Source organism: Toxorhynchites rutilus, chromosome 1 (assembly GCF_029784135.1).
Source record: "Toxorhynchites rutilus septentrionalis strain SRP chromosome 1, ASM2978413v1, whole genome shotgun sequence".
NCBI classification, from domain to species: Eukaryota; Metazoa; Arthropoda; class Insecta; order Diptera; family Culicidae; genus Toxorhynchites; species Toxorhynchites rutilus.
Window position 1 is genome coordinate 202,272,323 of NC_073744.1, and position 19,019 is coordinate 202,291,341.

At 41.8% G+C, this 19,019-nt stretch overlaps 2 protein-coding genes across 6 annotated transcripts in view; one reads left to right on the forward strand and one right to left on the reverse strand.

Moving 5' to 3' along the window:
* LOC129763427 (116 kDa U5 small nuclear ribonucleoprotein component) overlaps positions 1-8,360 on the reverse strand; it is a 27,027-nt gene extending 18,667 nt beyond the window's left edge. The window contains exons 1-4 of one of the 3 annotated variants that reach the window (XM_055762489.1): positions 8,203-8,360; positions 7,070-8,141; positions 5,138-7,010; positions 4,847-5,063 (exon numbers count right to left, since the gene is read on the reverse strand). In XM_055762489.1, coding sequence (XP_055618464.1) covers positions 5,150-7,010; positions 7,070-8,133 — 2,925 coding nt within the window. In that variant the 5' untranslated portion in view covers positions 8,134-8,141; positions 8,203-8,360 and the 3' untranslated portion in view covers positions 4,847-5,063; positions 5,138-5,149. The other 2 variants (XM_055762490.1, XM_055762488.1) reach the window with 2 other exon arrangements.
* A 390-nt stretch (positions 8,361-8,750) lies between these two features.
* LOC129762857 (uncharacterized) lies at positions 8,751-12,350 on the forward strand. Of its 3 annotated transcripts, XM_055761423.1 has the most exons (3): positions 8,751-10,045; positions 11,019-11,308; positions 11,366-12,350. In XM_055761423.1, the coding sequence occupies exons 1-3, from the start codon at positions 9,698-9,700 to the stop codon at positions 11,472-11,474; spliced, it is 747 nt and encodes a 248-aa protein (XP_055617398.1). In that variant the 5' UTR covers positions 8,751-9,697; the 3' UTR covers positions 11,475-12,350. The 3 variants fall into 3 exon arrangements, 2 of the variants coding, with proteins under 2 accessions (XP_055617398.1, XP_055617397.1); XR_008740731.1 differs by having other exon boundaries at positions 8,751-10,962; positions 11,019-12,350; XM_055761422.1 differs by having other exon boundaries at positions 11,019-12,350.
* The last annotated feature ends 6,669 nt before the right edge of the window (positions 12,351-19,019 follow it).

The window sequence follows — 19,019 nt, forward strand, 5'->3', positions numbered from 1 at the left end:
GAGTTCGGCCTCGACAAGTGTCGCTGTGTCCACCTGCTGAAAGGACAACTTACCGAATCCGGAGGCTACGAGGTCTATGACGGCGAGTTTATAAGAGACATGGTTCGTGGCGAATCCTATAAATATCTTGGATTCCGACAGCTCACCGGGATTCGCCACTCCGACATCAAGACGGAGCTGCGAGACAAGTTCTTGAGTCGAGTGAACTGTGTCCTGAGGACTTTCCTCAACGCGGGGAACAAGGTACGCGCGATCAACACATTCGCGGTTCCCCTGCTGACCTTCAGTTTTGGTGTAGTCAAATGGAGCAAAACTGACCTAGAGGACCTTGAGAGGAGGATGAGGAAAGCATTCAAAGAGGCCGGAATGCACCATCCTCAATCGGCACTGGAGAGAGTTTCACTACCACGCAAAGAAGGGGGACTTGGAATCGTCGATATTTCTGCACTGTGTGTTGCCCAGGTACGACAACTGCGCGAATACTTCGCAGAACGCGCCAACCAAAACGCGCTATACCGGGCTGTCTGCGCCGCTGACAGAGGATACAGCGCTCTGCACTTGGCGCAAGCGGAGTACCAACTAAATTGCAATCTGCAGACAGTGGAGGAGAAGATTGCAGCTTGGAAGCAGAAGGCAGTGCATGGTGCCCACCCCCATCAACTGGACCGGCCACACGTCGACAAGGCCGCATCTAATCTGTGGCTAACGCGTGGTGAACTCTCTTCAGTAGTAGAAGCCGACATGATAGCCATCCAGGACAGGATAATGCCGACGAGAAACTGCAGGCGGTACGTCTGGCATCAAGACGTTGATGACATTTGCCGGATGTGCCATCAACCAGGTGAAAACATAGAACACATTATGGGAGGCTGTCCCGTTTTGGCCAACGCAGCCTACACCGAGCGCCACAACAACGTGGCCCGTATTGTTCATCGACAACTGGCGCTCCAATGTGCTCTACTGGAAGACAACGTACCAAACTACCGGTACCTGCCTGCACCTGTCCTGGAAAATGACCGTTTCAAGCTGTACTGGGATCGCACTGTTCTGACCGACCTCTCGATCCACCACAACCGCCCAGATATAATGGTTTACGACAAGAGCGACCGCAAAGTCACCATCATCGATGTCGCTATTCCACTGAACCAGAATCTGGAGGAGACCCACGGTCGCAAAATCTGCAAGTACCGACCATTGGCCGTGGAGCTCAAGGAACTGTGGGGGCTAAGGGAGGTCCCAAGAATTATTCCAGTCGTTCTCTCTGGAACTGGAATTATCCCGAAGACACTTCTGGAAGCGCTAAAGGTGTTGAACATCGAGAAGGAATTGGCCGGCATCCAAAAGTCGGTCATCCTTAGCACCTGCGCGATTGTCCGACAATTCCTCGGTCAGGACTAAAACAGCACGAGCATGCAGATACGTGCATTCCGCAGAGCCTAGTCCCCCTTTGGCATTCAGAAGCCCGGGGGCAGGTGAAAATTCTGGCTAGGTTCGCCTAGTTAAGAAGTGAGATAAGTCTGCCAAAACTCACACAGTGAGCTGTGTCCTGAGGACTTTCCTCAACGCGGGGAACAAGGTACGCGCGATCAACACATTCGCGGTTCCCCTGCTGACCTTCAGTTTTGGTGTAGTCAAATGGAGCAAAACTAACCTAGAGGACCTTGAGAGGAGGATGAGGAAAGCATTCAAAGAGGCCGGAATGCACCATCCTCAATCGGCACTGGAGTGAGTTTCACTACCACGCAAAGAAGGGGGACTTGGAATCGTCGACATTTCTGCACTGTGTGTTGCCCAGGTACGACAACTGCGCGAGTACTTCGCAGAACGCGCCAACCAAAACGCGCTATACCGGGCTGTCTGCGCCGCCGACAGAGGATACAGCGCTCTGCACTTGGCGCAAGCGGAGTACCAACTCAACTGCAATCTGCAGACAGTGGAGGAGAAGATTGCAGCTTGGAAGCAGAAGGCAGTGCATGGTGCCCACCCCCATCAACTGGACCGGCCACACGTCGACAAGGCCGCATCTAATCTGTGGCTAACGCGTGGTGAACTCTCTTCAGTAGTAGAAGCCGACATGATAGCCATCCAGGACAGGATAATGCCGACGAGAAACTGCAGGCGGTACGTCTGGCATCAAGACGTTGATGACATTTGCCGGATGTGCCATCAACCAGGTGAAAACATAGAGCACATTATGGGAGGCTGTCCCGTTTTGGCCAACGCAGCCTACACCGAGCGCCACAACAACGTGGCCCGTATTGTTCATCGACAACTGGCGCTCCAATGTGCTCTACTGGAAGACAACGTACCAAACTACCGGTACCTGCCTGCACCTGTCCTGGAAAATGACCGTTTCAAGCTGTACTGGGATCGCACTGTTCTGACCGACCTCTCGATCCACCACAACCGCCCAGATATAATGGTTTACGACAAGAGCGACCGCAAAGTCACCATCATCGATGTCGCTATTCCACTGAACCAGAATCTGGAGGAGACCCACGGTCGCAAAATCTGCAAGTACCGACCATTGGCCGTGGAGCTCAAGGAACTGTGGGGGCTAAGGGAGGTCCCAAGAATTGTTCCAGTCGTTCTCTCTGGAACTGGAATTATCCCGAAGACACTTCTGGAAGCGCTAAAGGTGTTGAACATCGAGAAGGAATTGGCCGGCATCCAAAAGTCGGTCATCCTTAGCACCTGCGCGATTGTCCGACAATTCCTCGGTCAGGACTAAAACAGCACGAGCATGCAGATATGTGCATTCCGCAGAGCCTAGTCCCCCTTTGGCATTCAGAAGCCCGGGGGCAGGTGAAAATTCTGGCTAGGTTCGCCTAGTTAAGAAGTGAGATAAGTCTGCCATAAAAAACTCACATTGAACCACTCAACTTGTCGTTTTCGTTCAACATGATCTAGGATGTTCTCCACTATACTGTTGATGGCTGTTTTAACCATGTTAAAATCGAACGGAGAGTTTTAGGGGCCTTTTTAACATCACTAGGTAGTGTTCCGAATAGGTGTTGGCAGCTTGATAGATTCTGACACCAACTATGTTCGAAGAATTGTCGACCATTTATCAGATGGTTGATCTAGAATCCTGTTTGACTTGGTGGCCTCCAGGTGTATCAGTGAAGGTATTTGTGCTGAAAAAAGGTACTACGTACGGCCATAGTCTTGGAGATAGCGAAATGGATGTGTTTCTTTCCTTTTTCAATAGTCGCATTCCAGCTGCGCGTAGAATTTGTCTTTATCCTTGCCTTGTCGAGACTCGCTGGGACTGTGAAAGTTTATGATGCTGATATTGAACAAACGGCCCTTAATCCTCAATTTGAACATTCGTGGGTTGATTGGCCACCACCCAATCATACGTTTCTGCATATTTCCCATCAGCTGAGCCCATAGTTCTGGCAGATGATATGACCATCTATAGATCTTCTTTAGCACATTTTTTGCAGTACTACGATGTCAAACTTACGGTCCTTCATAAAGCATTCTTCTTTATATAACGAGTGTATCGTCTCGCTTGTGACAAGCACCTTGGTTTTCGTTTCACAGGAGCAAATATCTTGCCGAAATCAATTCTCACGCGAATTTCATCGTCAATGAGCAGTCATCCTTGATAGTTCATCAGAACGCTCTGAGCACGAGTTTTGGTCACTAGACTCTACTGCAACGTTCTGTTGCTTTGAATGCTCGGTGAGAACGAAATGCTGTTTGCAGACGGATTCTTTGATTTGATTGCGACTTCATTATCTGACAGTTCAGGGGTTGCTTTGATGTTTCTTAACACTTTTCAATTCAGCTTACGATCTTAAGGGGGTATTCTAGTCTAGAAATCTGAAAAAATCGAAATTTTTTTTTTATCATATTTCTGTAGTTTAGGAATTCAAGAATATACTCTAGAAAGGACTTATCGAAAATCCTATTATTTACCTAGTTAGAGCCATCTTAGTGATGTGGTATCTAACCTGTTACGGCCATCACAATGAACTTCAAACGCGTTTCTCTCGGAACTAGTTTTTTTCTAACTGGCGTACACGATATCTCAAGTTCTACTGAACCGATTTATGTCAAATTTATATGAAAATAATCTGCATACATCTCTCTATCGCATGAACCAATAAAAAATTATAACTTTTTAATTTTACTGTTTTTAAAAATCGGTAAACGCAAAAAAAAACGTTTTAAACAGCATTTTTGTTTTCAAACGGCCGCCATTTTGTTAAAACCCATGTTTTTGACTTGTCCGAGGTTCATGCCATAGCGACATCTTTACTGATTCAGAATCTGTTCGATTTTTTTGTTTCAGATAACCAGAAGGACTGGAATCGTGTACGCCATGGCACAACTTTTTTTTGAACACCCTCACTTCACCAGCATGTAACTATTCTAATTATGAATATTTTTTTTCCGTCCTATTTTTGTTTTATTGTTGAAAGATAGATAAACGAATAATGATATAATGGATAGTAAAAATATTCTTTGTTTTATTTTTACGGAGTTCGAAAAAACGTCCGAGATTCGTGTCTCTACACTAGAATACCCCCTTAAGTTCCACTATGACGCTTGGTTTGAGCCGCTCGTGAAAACGGCAGTTCTGGTGACCGTATTGGATTTTCAACGTGAATGCGCAAAAGATTTCTTCTCTTGTCTGTTATCTAGAATACCTTCTGAGTGTCGCTACAAAATATATAACACGATTCTAAGTGGACAACGCTTCAACTGCTAAATAGAAACTTTAAGTTCGTACAAAAATGATGGATTTCTTTTTATTATATATGGTGTATCAATCTTGAATGAATTCTCGCCAATTTTTCGTGAAAATTAGAGTTAGAGTTTTGCTCACTGCAAGTATTTTGACAAAACTACAACACTCGATTTAACACTATAAAAAAGCGAGTTATGCTTCGATGAAATGATACACAATCGATTCCTACCTTGCATTTAGTATTTCTCTATATATGCGTTACAATTCCAAATTTAACGTGCGAAGCTCTTGTACCGTCATCTGTTCGGGCAACAGCGAGAATTCATTCAAAATTTCGCAAATCTGCAGTGAATATACAAATCTGCACATTCCATTAAGAAAAAGGTTTTTTATTATTTAATTGAGAAAGCAGCTCTTAATTGCTAAATGTCCTACCTCAAGGCGACTCTAAATCGGATAGTTGAGCAGCACATCTTGTCGGGCCAGCTCCAGCAACATAGGATCGTCGAAGAATTTGTTAATGGACACATCCTCGGAGAGACCTTTCCTCCGTCGGGTTTTGATCATAAATTCACGCGCCAGATGGGTTGCCGGTTGGGGCTCAAGTGGGCGAATAACGATACTCTTGTCCAGCGGATCACCCGGTACAATTTGCCAGTGATGGAACACCGACAGGCAGAAAGCTTGCCCCTGGGTATGGGTTCGAAGATCGGTTTCAAATCCAAATGAATCAATCGCCGGTATAAAGGCTTTGATCGTGTACAGGGGAGATCCGGGTACTGGAGCATCCTGGGTGACATGGCCACGTCGTCTAGCGAGAACCGTGTACACAGAGGAGACACAATCTGCCGGAGCTTGTACTTCTACGAAGAGATAGGGTTCCATTAGACGAGGTGTCGCCATGAGAAAAGCGGAATAGGCAACACGTCTTGCCGTTGGGATAATTTGGCCTCCTCCCCGGTGTAACGGTTCTTGAGCAATAACTGCGTCAAGGATTTTGAATTTCACATTTCGAATGGGCTCCTCACAAAGTGGTCCTTCACGCGTACCCCACTGGAAGCCTTGTACGATCGAGTCTTTCACCGCTCCGAGCAATGCTTTGTCCACTTCAAAGGGAAGTGTATCATCTACCAGAATGTTTGGTCCGGTATTGTCCGGACCGAAAGCCCAAATCGAACGGGCTGCAAGTAAATCCCAATCATAGTTTATCTGGAAGAATTCTCCAAGTTTTTTCTTGTTCCATCCAATTGAGACTGTTTCATTCTCTATGTCCTCGGCGAGACCCTTCTCCAACGGCTCAGCAATCATTGTAATTTTGTTCTTTTTATTTGGTGTTTCTGCGAAACATTTCAACGAACTTGTCTCGACAACGCTCTCGCAGAATGCCACAACTGGATCGGCCACTTTGATGTCGATCTCGGAATACATTTTCCGCAAATCATGCATTACACAGTCCAAATAGAGCTCTCCTGTGCCTAGGATAACGTGTTCCCCAGATTCTTCTACCCTTGTCGAGAGCAGTGGATACGATTTGTTTGCTTTTCGCAATCCATCCAGCATTTTTGGCAGTTCCGATGGGTTCACTGGTTCTACAGCAATCTTAATAATGCTTTGCGTGTTAAACTTCAAAGGCCGGAAGATGAAAACATCTTCATTCATACTGACATCAGTGATGGTCGACGTTTTCACAATACACTGGTCAATTCCTTCAATCAGAACCCAGTTTCCCGCCGGAACCCGATTCAATTCAATTTTGTATCTCGCCTCGTAAATCCAGAGTCGACCAACTTGCAAAGTACGCGAGTCCTCTTCATCCACCAACGAATAGTTCTCTCCCAGAACCCTCACTTCTTGCCCGGCATGCAGGGTTCCGCTCATGACTCTTGCCAGCACTTGGAAAAAGGTGCAATCCTCCGTCGGATACATCTTTGAGCTGTGAACCATCAGTTGGGCATTTTGGTCACAGTTCAACATATCCTGATAGATGCCACTCTCCCTCACACCGGTGTAAATGTGATCGATCTTATTCTGGGCATTGTCAAGTGGAGACTGGATGTGCTCAACGCACATATCGACAAATCCACAGAAATCACCGATAAACCGATTACATATCAACCTCAATAATGGGCGAATGTTACACTTCATCTCCTCTTTGGTCACTCGAATGTTCAACTCGGCCAAGGTGTCCGCCAGTGTTGTGTCCACATCGCCGACCACCTGCGCGAAAAGTTTATACAGGGGCTCCAAGATGAACTCGACAAAACTTCTCTGGGCTGAACTGTGCGGTGGTTTCTTGGTAAATTTCCGGCTGAAATAAATCAGAATTAATTGAACGATATGCCTCACATAAATCAAATTTATACTCACGACTTGTTGTGGAAATACATATCTCCCCATAGACGACGAGCAAACTCGCTTGGACTAACACCGTCGTATGTATCCGCGTACAGTTTGGCAAACGATTTCAACGTAAAACAGAATCCATACAATGAACTGGCGAAGCAAACGTTACCCAAGATCGGTGACACCTGTTTTGTATTTGCATCTCCGTACAGCGTAAGAAGTCCGTTGATTTCCTCCACTATGTGCTTGATCTTGAAATAGGCATCTTGCGGGGGCAATTTGAGCTCCAGCATCAAACGATCGATCTTGTTGATGCACACTGTGATCGGCAACTTCTCCTGGATCGCGTGCTTCAGCAGTCGTTCAGTGTTCAGCGAAACACCCTCGGCAGCATCTACGAAAAGAACAACTCCGTCGCAGAGCCGCATCGCAGCCGTCACTTCGTCCGAAAAATTCACATGCCCAGGCGTATCGAAAACATTGATTAGGAAGCTTTTGCTCTTGACATCCGGCAGGACCAACGTAATGGGCGTTGCTTTAATGCTGACGCCTCTTTCTTGTTCGGTGAACAACGTATCCGTGTAGCGTAGATTCCTCTCTTCCATGTCTTGGAACTGTGGATGTGTCTGACGTACCAAACAGTCCACAAAGGTAGTTTTTCCATGGTGCAAATGTCCAACAAGAGCTACGTTTCGTATCAATGTGGGAGTGTCCATTAAATCGGCCAAAAACTCCATATTATATGTTGTTTCCGGTAGTTCCTGTTCCTTGATCTGAAATTTCATTTTCTTCACCGGTTCGATGAGTGGCTTATCCAGTGGTTGGGCATCCTCTTCCTGGACAATAGTTTCCACTTCTTCTCCGTACACCTCCAGGGCCGACGGATAGTATCGTTTATCCTCGTGCAACACAACTGCTCGAGAACTCGCCGGATCTTCACTCTGCTCGGCTTCTTCTTCCATGCCGTCCTCCATGTCAAGGTCATCCTGCTGATCCGGTTGACCGTATAAACTCTGGTCATCATCTTCGTCGCTCTCTAGATCTGGTCCAATGTAGTTTCCAAATTCATCGTACAAATCTGAATCCATTGCGATGGCTGGTGTGAAAGATCAATATTAATACAAACGATCGTTTAAATAAAACTGTAAATAGCATACCCTCCTCTTTTTTGCTAAGAAATAAACTTTTGCTGTGATAATCACTTACGAAAAGATTATAAATTCGTCCAGATTCACAAAATGTTTCCCGGTGATTTCGAACAAATCCGTATCAGGTTTTCAAACGTTTTAAAACAAACATTAACCTAACCTCCACTGTGTTGTTTTGACAGTCGAGTCGAGTGGTTTTTTTTCAATAACATAACATTGTTGCCAAATATGTACAATTTTCTTTAAGGCCAGGTTTCGATCAAGGCGCGTAGAAGTATATCCTAAGGTGGGCCAACTTGCTAAAACCACTCTTCAGCCATCTTGGAAGTCTACTGTGTTTTGTTTGTAAACAAAACACAATACGCTAGTGCCGAAGCTCGTTCCTGATCAGTCTGTCTCTTTCACGCTTCAAGCAAATAATTCCCCTTCTGCTTTCTTCCGTACTGTTATCATATACCGCTCCCCTAACCAACTTAGTGACGAAACGGCTTCACCTAGTACCATAGACCCGTCATGGTTTCGATTATAGATCAGTAGGTCTGTGCTAAAAGCCGGGTTCAGACGGTGCGAGTAAGCATACGAGTCGGTCTAGTCAGTTACTGCAGTGCAGCTACTCACACCGTGTGAACACATCATGCCAGTTAGTGTCATGAGTAATCCGGCGTGCGAGCTACTTCAAAGTTTTTTGATTTTACTCGCACTCGCATCCCTAAAAACGTCAAAAACAGCATTTAGCGCTCGAATCGGGGATGCCAAACGTAAAGAAATGTCTCCATTTTGAAGATATTTCAAAATATTAACAAACTCGAAAATTCTTGGAAAACAAATAAAACCCACATAGTTTCTAAATAAAATCGTTGTTATTTTGTTTTATACTCTTTCTTTTTGAGATAGTTTTCTTGAAAACAAAAACATAAGCCATCCATGAGTGAAGACATCAGATGATAATTCCATATGCCGTGCAAGGATATTTGAGAAAGATACCTGGCATCCCTAATCAAAGATAGAATATCTATATTAAATGGCGGCATCCGTGTTTGTGAGGCAAATTTCTCTATCAGATTAGTATACTTGAAGGCAGTTTTAAACCGTTAAAATTTGAATGAAAATTTCATACATACATTATTTGACCATTTAAAGCACGTGACCCTGATCCTCAATAAACTATTTTCCTATATATTTTTTTTATATTTCCACCAAAACTTATCATTATAGTATAAAGTTATCATCAGACACAATTTTCGTTCAAGATTCACTCACTACTTGCAGAAAAAGTATTGTTCTATTAAACAGAATACATATTCGATTTGAAAAAGTTCATTTTCATTCATAATTTCAATTTTTGACGCGTATTTATTCCACCTGTAAATCAACTATCATTTTCACTTCACAAATCGGCACAAGAAGCTGCTGTCAAGGCGAAATACGAAGAGATAGTAGTCCGTGTGCATTCTGTTTGTTTGCATGTTTTTTCGTGTTAGCAGCAGCAGTTAAAAGCAAAAAAATGACGCAAAGATGGAATTCGGAACAAAATGAACACTTTGTGGAATTATATAAAGAACAAACCATTTTGTGGAACTGTATGGATCCCAATTATAAAAACAGAGATTTGCGTAAAGCCTCGCTTGAATACATTCGTTCAGAAGTGGGGTTATCGGATACGAAAGAAGTTACAAAAAAAATAAAAAATTTACGTTCTACATACAACCAGGAGAAATTAAAAATTGAGAAAAGCAAACGAAGCGGATGTGGTACTGATGAGATATATAAACCTTCCGTCCAATGGTTCGATGCCATGGATTACATCATGAATATTATTCATCTGAAGGAAAAACAAACAATAAGTAATCTAGTAAGTTATTTTCTTCTATTATATAATGCACTATAACACTAAATATATATATACATTACTAAATGATTCGATATTATACTATACTGCAACTATACTACACTATATTATACTGTATTCTCTAATTAATAAATCATATTATTTTGCCAAGTAACCGCTCCCTCGCTATTAAAGTAATGTTTATATTTATCTCTCATTTTCTCTGCAATAGCCTTTGATCTATTATTCATCCGTGAGCGTTGAATGCTTCGTAAACCCTCAATCTCTGACCTCCACTGCCCTAAATTAATTTCAAAATTTATTATGTCTTCATAGTCAATTGTTCCTGGTGGAGTATACGTTTTCGATGCAGACATACGCAACCAGTTGTGTAAAGTACATGCACATAAAACTATCTTCATTGCGGTATCCTCTCTAACCTGGATTGGTTTTCCCAAAATACGAAAACGAGATGCTAAAATGCCAAATCCATTTTCAACTATTCTCCTTGCTCTGCTCAATCTGTAGTTAAAAATCTTTTCTTCTTTAGTCGGTGTATTTTTATAGGGCTTCAATAAATACGGCTTTAATGGAAACGCATCATCACCTACTAAAACGCCATTTTCAGGCAATAGAATATTGTTTTCTAGATGAGAATATAAAGAGCATTTTTGAAATATCCCACCATCTGCGTTACGACCGTATGAGCCTATATCAACATATCTAAAACAATAATCGTGATCCACGATTGCCATTAACACTATGCTATTCGTTCCCTTATAGTTGTAATATTCACTACCACAATTAGGTGGTGCTTGAATTGTGATGTGCTTCCCATCAATAGCTCCATAGCAACCTGGGAAGTTCCACCTTGAATGGAATCCTACTCCTATATCTTGCCATTCTTCCTTATTCGGCATCTGAAAAATTAAAATATAATTGTTAGTTATGATTTCAATTAGAATAGTGTCATAAAATAAAATATTTTCAATTTCAGGAACCATTTCATGCATCAACATCTGGGAGCGATTTTGCTGAAGAAATTACAATAATCGATGAGGAGTACCTCGATGCTACTGATGAAAACAACGCTGATGAAATCCTACCAAAGAAGCCATCGAACAGAAGATCGAAGAAGAAATTGTCAACTGAGCAGTCTACAATACAAGCGGCCGTGAATGAACTGAAGGAACTGAATAATAATTTAACAGTGTCTGCCTCGAGTATGGGAGAACCAGAAGATGAATGTGAGGCAATTGGAAGACATGTTATAATGCAGCTCAGACAGTTATCCCCAATTGATAGAATTGATGCGACAGATGAAATACATGCAATTCTTTCTAGATACCGTAAGAATGCCCTCTGCGTCAGTAGAATGCAATACACATATTCTGATCACGAATATACTGAAACATCACAGGCGACTGTAGGTTTTCCACCAAGATCACCCTAACGTCCTACATCTTCACAATCAAATCAACAGTCGCAAATACTATAACCAAGTCATGCAATATTGTACTATTTTTAAGGATCACTTTCCATACAATAGAACTTAGATAATAAAAAAAGCTACTTACTTTAATAAAATCTTTTAGACTGAAATTTATAGCGTCACATACTTCCGGAATTATCTTAGCTATGGATGCCTTCGAGATTCTAAAAAATATCGACAATAATCTGAACGATATTCCAGAGGAGAGGTACACCAAAGTAATTTCTAATTTCACTCTTGCAGGTATAGCACCCCTCATAAGTGTATCTTGGCGTTGTATTTTTGGAGCAATTAAATCCAATAGTGTTTCCACTTGTTCTGGTGTTACTCTCAACACTGCTCTGTACTCTCGGGGATCATTATCGTAGAGTTCGTTCAGTATTGTATTTGTTGCTCCTTTTTTTTGCATCCAATTCCTGGCCCAAATCCTTTTGCCTTTCTGCTTTTTCCGAATAGTACCTTCAGCTCGAAGTAATTCAGCACAAAGTATTTTTGTAACCGCTTTTGTCACGGTACGAACTACAGTCAGCCGTGTTTTGCTGGACAACATTGTATACGGTATAAACTACGGTTAGCGTGTATTTCGGGATCAAATTGTGTGATAATAAATGCAACTGAAAACCTGAGATAAAAACTGCCAATAGAGATGTCGATTTCGGATCAATTATCTGTCAAATTCTGATCTGATTCCTGTTTCTCATTATTTGATGTACATTTGAAAAATCACCTGGCATCCCTGGTAAACCCGTGCTGTTGTATCTAGTTACATGCCAACAACTCACACTGTGTGAACAGACAAGGCGAGTCAACCGATTGTCAAGCGAGTCCACCGGGTCAGTAGCTGCTCACTGTCAAGTCAGCTACTAGCAACGTATAAATGGGCCTAAAGAGAAGGGAAAAAAGCAAGGCGAGTAGAAGTATATCCTAAGGTGGGCCAACTTGCTAAAACCATTCTTCAGCCATCTTGGAAGTCTACTGTGTTTTGTTTGTAAACAAAACACAATACGCTAGTGCCGAAGCTCGTTCCTGATCAGTCTGTCTCTTTCACGCTTCAAGCAAATAATTCCCCTTCTGCTTTCTTCCGTACTGTTTTCATATACCGCTCCCCTAACCAACTTAGTGACGAAACGGCTTCACCTAGTACCATAGACCCGTCATGGTTTCGATTATAGATCAGTAGGTCTGTGCTAAAGAGAAGGGAAAAAAGCAAGGCGAGTAGAAGTATATCCTAAGGTGGGCCAACTTGCTAAAACCATTCTTCAGCCATCTTGGAAGTCTACTGTGTTTTGTTTGTAAACAAAACACAATACGCTTGTGCCCAAGCTCGCTCGTGATCAGCCTGTCTCTTTCACACTTCAAGGAAAAAATTCCCCTTCTGCTTTCTTCCGTACTGTTTTCATATACCGCTCCCCTAACCAACTTAGTGACGAAACGGCCTCACCTAGTACCATAGACCCGTCTTGGAAAAAGAAGGCTGATACTGAAATTTGTTTGTATAAATATGCCTGGGACATGAGCGAAAATTATTATTTCTGGATATGTTAGTTGTAACTTTCATAATCAAAACATAGAAAATGATCGATTTAATATCCATGTTAGTCTGGATAGTAATATTCAACTTAAATAATTTAACTTATTCAAAGTTTGTCCCGAATTGGCAGGCCAAAAAATTTAAATTTAAAATATATATTGTGCGTCTATTCTCTAACAGGATACGACGGTAACAGGGACAGACATACAGCTGTACTTGCGTTGTACGTGTACAGCGTTGTACAGGTACCATTGTACCATGACAGACATACTTTGGTTGTACATTGTACCGTATGTCAAACTGACAATCAGATATTTTTCCAATTTCCACCACATATTTCAATGAAAAAGGTTTTTATTTAGTGTCTAAACTATCAAACACAACAAAAAAGTTTCCAATCTGAGTTATTAACTTAAAAGAAAGTCAATGAAAAGAACGTTTATCAAGTGATTTGATTCTGCTTGTTCATGCTACCCACCACTAACCGTCTATGGCGCTGCGCACAGTACAACTGTAGCCATGTACAGCGGTAAAACAGGTCGGTACAGGTACAGCGATTGTACCGAGTTGCTTGCATGGTTCTAGCGCTGTACATGGTGACAGACATACAATTTTCGAAGTACAACGCAAGTACAGCTGTATGTCTGTCATAAGTATAAGGCTAGGCGCAAATTGAGACGCGTATGGCGCGAGTAACTTGGCGCGATATAGCGCCTGTCTTTGTGGCTAATGAAAACAGATGGAATGGCGCAAATTGGTCAGATGACGCGAGATGGAGGAGCGCTCGTGAGACACGACTCGCTCGACGCTGTGGCTGAACCACAGTTTCTCGTGCTGGTCATGCCGGTTGTGGTAGTTGTATTGGTGAACAATCATATAGCGCCGTGAGTCTGACACTGTATGGTTGTACCGGTCGGAAGGTTGTGTTAGTAAATAAATATATCGCACAACTCTGTGTGAATCAGACATTGTATGCGAGTGGCACGACATTTACACCAAACTGCGACTCAATATGCGCTCCACCACGCTACGTTTGTGGCACGTATGAGTCGTGTTGATAGTCTCGTGTTCGCTTACGAGCGCTATACGTTTCTCAATTTGCGCCTAGCCTAAGAAATAGTCGCGCTTGAAACGGTCGAAAAATAGCCGCGTTTGCTTTCGACAGATAAATTGGTCAAGAGTCATAAATGTTATTTTCGTGTTTGCTAATTTTTTTTTTTGCAAGTATTCCATTAAATAATTTACCTTATGTTTTGGAGTCTCAATCAGCGCATCTTAAATCTGTAAAATATTACATGCGTATGGAATGTCTTAAAAAGCCTTGCAGATGAGAATTATGCAAATACAGGAGTAGATACCGGAAGGTATTTTAAGCTGTTTTCAATAGGATTCTTGTCTCTTGATGAAGTTACCTTCGCAAATAGAGAGATCATGTATAATCAAGGATACGGAATTATGAGACAGAAGTTAATGTTTAGGGGAGAATTTTGTCAATTTCGTGTCTCTGATTCATAGGGCAATAGTAGAAAGTTCAGTAACAGAGGGTACATTGACGCGACAATGGTTTTTCGATTGCTGTCGAAAAATGACCTTTTTCAACGGCAAAATAAGACCATAACCTGGTAAATGGACGGTGCTAGGGCGGGCAATGGACGATGCTCGCATCCATGTATAGAAAGGATAAATAATTTCTTCATTTTATTCGTCAAGGAAATCAGTACTATATTTAGTGATTATTATCGTTAGCATCTGTAACGAAATCGAAAGATGCCAAATTTCTGCTTTTTTTTCTTCTGGTGGCGACGAAGAGTTCATTACATTTAACAATAAACGAGAATTTCCCATTTGAGTACGCTTTTCTGGGCATGAACACACAAATCACTCATAACGAGGAGACTAATTCGGAATTCAGCGTCTTCATCAGGAAACTCGTTCGGAATTTCATCCATCTTCTGGAAAGCTAAGAATGTTCATTATTACAATAAAAATATAGCAAAATTATAGTAGTTCAACCGTAAAATTCTATATCAAAACTTTTTTCACCATATCAATTTGTTTGAGATTTGTTTTTAATTGGTATTTTCACATTTGAAACAAAGTTGAAGGGGTGATCAGTATCTTGTATGTAACTCTATGAATTTAATCACCTCTCAAAAAAAGCGACAGTTTAAATCGGAAGCTGAAATGATCTCAGAATCCAACAGTCAAATAAATTCACAATATAAATATAACAGAAAAGTAAACCGGTGATTAGATTCTCGAGTCGGCAAGAAAGGTTTGCCCCGATTTCGTCCCTGCGTAAGTTGTCGTAAGCGACATATCACCTCAAAACGTTCATGAGAATTTTTCGTGGGCGAATTGTCTACTGTCCTCTTTCATGTAATATTTGTCTCTAGGGTCGGACAAATTAAACTTTTTGAAGAATTCTCCCAAATTAGCGAAACAACCTTTTTCTGGAGCTGATTATTGTCCCGCAAGACCGGAGACAAATGAGATAGCCATACGAAAACCCAACAGCAGCTTCGCGATTACAATTTATATAAGCCAAGAGCAATGTTATCATGTATGTATTTGTAAATTGTTAGAGAAAATGATTCTACATCTGGTTCAAAACGAATGATTCTTTGTTAGATACTCAGTTTGTTTTCCACAGAGAAAGGGACGCATAAAGTGCGATTCACATACAACATTCACGTCCCGTCACGTCACGTTACGTCAATGATTCTACCATGCAATTCTCATGAAAACATTCACATACACCAGCAACGTAACGACCCGTCAGCATACGTTCAACGAAAACGACCGGCAGGATTTGTAGAAAAGAATAATTGACGGAGATGGACGGCTCGCTTGGTTTTTGTCTGGGCTTTGTGTCTCGGCTTTTGTTTTGATTTAGGTTGTACAGTAATTTACATCTAATTCAACATTTAGCTAATTGAACAGACCTGTGATGCAACACGTTTAATTGGACATGTTTACCTCTAATCGGACATTTTTGTAAACATTGAGTTCGGGGTCCAAATTATGGCCCCACATTGAAACTCGCCACCAGTCGCGAATGTCCAATTACTGGTCAAAATCGTCTCCAATGCGATATTAATTGGTGCCTCGACATGTCGCATTATAAGTAACTTACTGTACTTTGTACTTATGATCCAAATTTCGGAGTGAAAATCATTCGCGACTAGCTGAGAGAAATAGTCTATATATTATTATTGTTGACTAATACCAGGGACAGACATACAGCTGTACTAGCGTTGTACGTGTACAGCGTTGTACAGGTACCATCGTAGCATGACAGACATACTTTGGTTGTACATTGCACCGCATGTCAAACTGACAATCAAAAATGAGTTATTAACTCAAGAGAAAGTCAATGAAAAGAATATTTACCAAGTGTTTTGATTCAGTTTGTTCATGTTACCCTCCACTAACCGTTTGTGGCGCTGCGCACAGTACAACTGTAGCCATGTACAGCGGTAAAATAGTTCGGTACAGGTACAGCGATTGTACCGAGTTGCTTGCATGGTTCTAGCGCTGTACATGGTGACAGACATACAATTTTCGAAGTACAACGCAAGTACAGCTGTATGTCTGTCATAAGTATAACGGTCGGACTACGGGGTTCAAGTATTAAAATTCAATGATTTTCATTGAATTTTTCAAAATTTAGAACTGATTCTAGGCATGCTGATTTGGAAGAGGGCATTGCAATTGAAAATTGTTGTAGGTGGCGACACCATGAATAACATTCAATATATCATTCGTTTGACATTTGACGGGTTGGGCTGGTGGAAGCATTGACTGCATGTGTGAATTGGTGGAGACGTTGACGGAACGTAGACGTTCTTCTCCGTAACGTTCTATGTGAATCGCACATAATTGTCTTGTGTTGTTATCTTTTGAAATTCTAGTTGAATTTTCTCGTGAAAAATAAATGACTTCTATCTTTCTCGATATCAAAGTGGCATTCAGATTCAAAATTTCTCTAAGAGTAGCTTCATAACCGTGGGCTTTTATCGATTCTGAAAAAATTCTCGTATTAGTTTGTTTCAAAAGCTGAATGGAAAATCCATGATCATCTTCATGCTCTCCACGAGAAGAGAAGCCCCATAATGCGCGGATAGCTATAGTTGATATCCACTGTGCCGTTCATATGTTCATTCCACTGCCTCTGCACTCCACAAATAGTTTCGCCGCATCGAGATCTCCATCGCATCGCGTATGTCAGATCCGGGCGGTTTGCATTTGATTTCCACATTCGTGAACGAAAGAGCTTTCCCGCAAACGAGCCCGCGCCCACGCTCTCATCGCATCGCATTCATTATGTCCTCGGCCTAACGTTCTCACTATGTCTCACTCCTCAGCAACTGTCGAGCGATTTTTTCTGAGTATAATCAGAACAAAACTAAGCTTCAAAATCAATTTTCGAGATTAAAAGATTCGAAAAGATCCAGAAAAACTATGTATAAGCATCATCAAATACACGAATGACTTGCAAATGTAAATGTAATATTTTTTGTAAATAAATGAGTTTTTTTTCATGCTAAACAAATGGATTTTTCTCTGCAATGAATATTTTCGATGGTACAGATTTTTGTGAGAAAAAGTACAGATGAGAAAGATCTTTAACCCCTCTGGTACAGATGAAAATGTGGCAGTACAGGTCGTGGGTTGGAGAGATGGCTTCGTTCACCATATGACCCGTGACGAGGTGATGTCGAATAATTATTCTTAACTCATTCGGGGCCGCAGATCGCACTGCTAAGCTGTTCAATTTGGACTTGCGGTCCAAAGATTCTTCTATCCAGTCGCTTCAGGGCTACTTGAGGTTCTGCTAGTGACTGTGTAGACAGCAGCCCTGCTCTCCGGGGCTCAACTACCACCAACATTATCAACTGTTTCATTATAACCTCAGTCTCAACCACGGACAATGAGAGCATACGTCTCCATTATGTTGCATCAGGCGGTTTTAATGCTATCTGGGGGCTAGTTAATTGAGAATCTGAGTTGCCCTTCGCGATTCAGTCAGAATCCATGGTTCAATGTTTGAACTGAGCACCTTAAAGTTTTAGTAGTAGTTGAAAAGGTCTTGACTTGTCTTTTTCGACAAGAACGATTAATGTCCTGTTTTCATCAGCTCCTGCCACTATTCTGTTAGATTTTCATACATTTTCCATCACATGCACAGTACCGGTCGATACGGCTCACTGTGCCCTGGGTAAACATATTAAGGTGTACATAATACGTGGGGTGCCCTGCCTCCGTAAGCAACAGAGTATTTATTAAACCCCTTCGGCCATGCGTCATTCTGATTGGGATTACCCTTAAGGTGGCCGTACACTGTTTGCTCGGAGGTCAAATATTTGTTATTTTTTTGACAGATATGGTTTGATTTGATATTTGTACAAACACTATTTTGTTTGCCACTCTTCAATTTTCAGTAGTAGTAAACAATATCAAACACCGAACATGGAAAAAATCAACTGAAATATTCAAGGTAATCTAACCATGTACCGACAGGTACGAAGAACAGACTGAAAAAATATTTTGGGCATCCAATAATTGAATATTTGCTTGTCGCGTTTTGTGTAGAATATATTTGATCTGTACACGTTGACCAAATTTTATCTGTCAAATATTTGGCTTCGGTCAAACAGTGTATGAGCACCCTTACGCATTCACAGAGGTTGGGGCCATTTAACTCTAAGGCCAATTACACATTATCCGGTTTCTGCCAGACCGGTTTCAAAAAACGCCGCTGGGTTTGGACGGAAAACCGGATAACAATGTGAAAGAGACCTCGCGCTACACAAAACCGTACATCTCTTACATACAAATACACTACACAAAACTGTACATCTCTCACATAGACATGCATGCATTTATTTATATAGTGGATTGACAGGTACACGTTGCTGCAAATATTCCGGCTACATGCAGCTGTTTGCAGACCGAAAATTTTAAAACCTGCA

Bases quoted from the DNA above. Each gene is read 5' to 3' on its own strand.
- LOC129762857 (XM_055761422.1), top strand. From the start codon at position 9,698: ATGACGCAAAGATGGAATTCGGAACAAAATGAACACTTTGTGGAATTA. The intron at 10,046-11,018 runs GTAAGTTATTTT...TTTCAATTTCAG, and splicing joins AACAAACAATAAGTAATCTA to GAACCATTTCATGCATCAAC.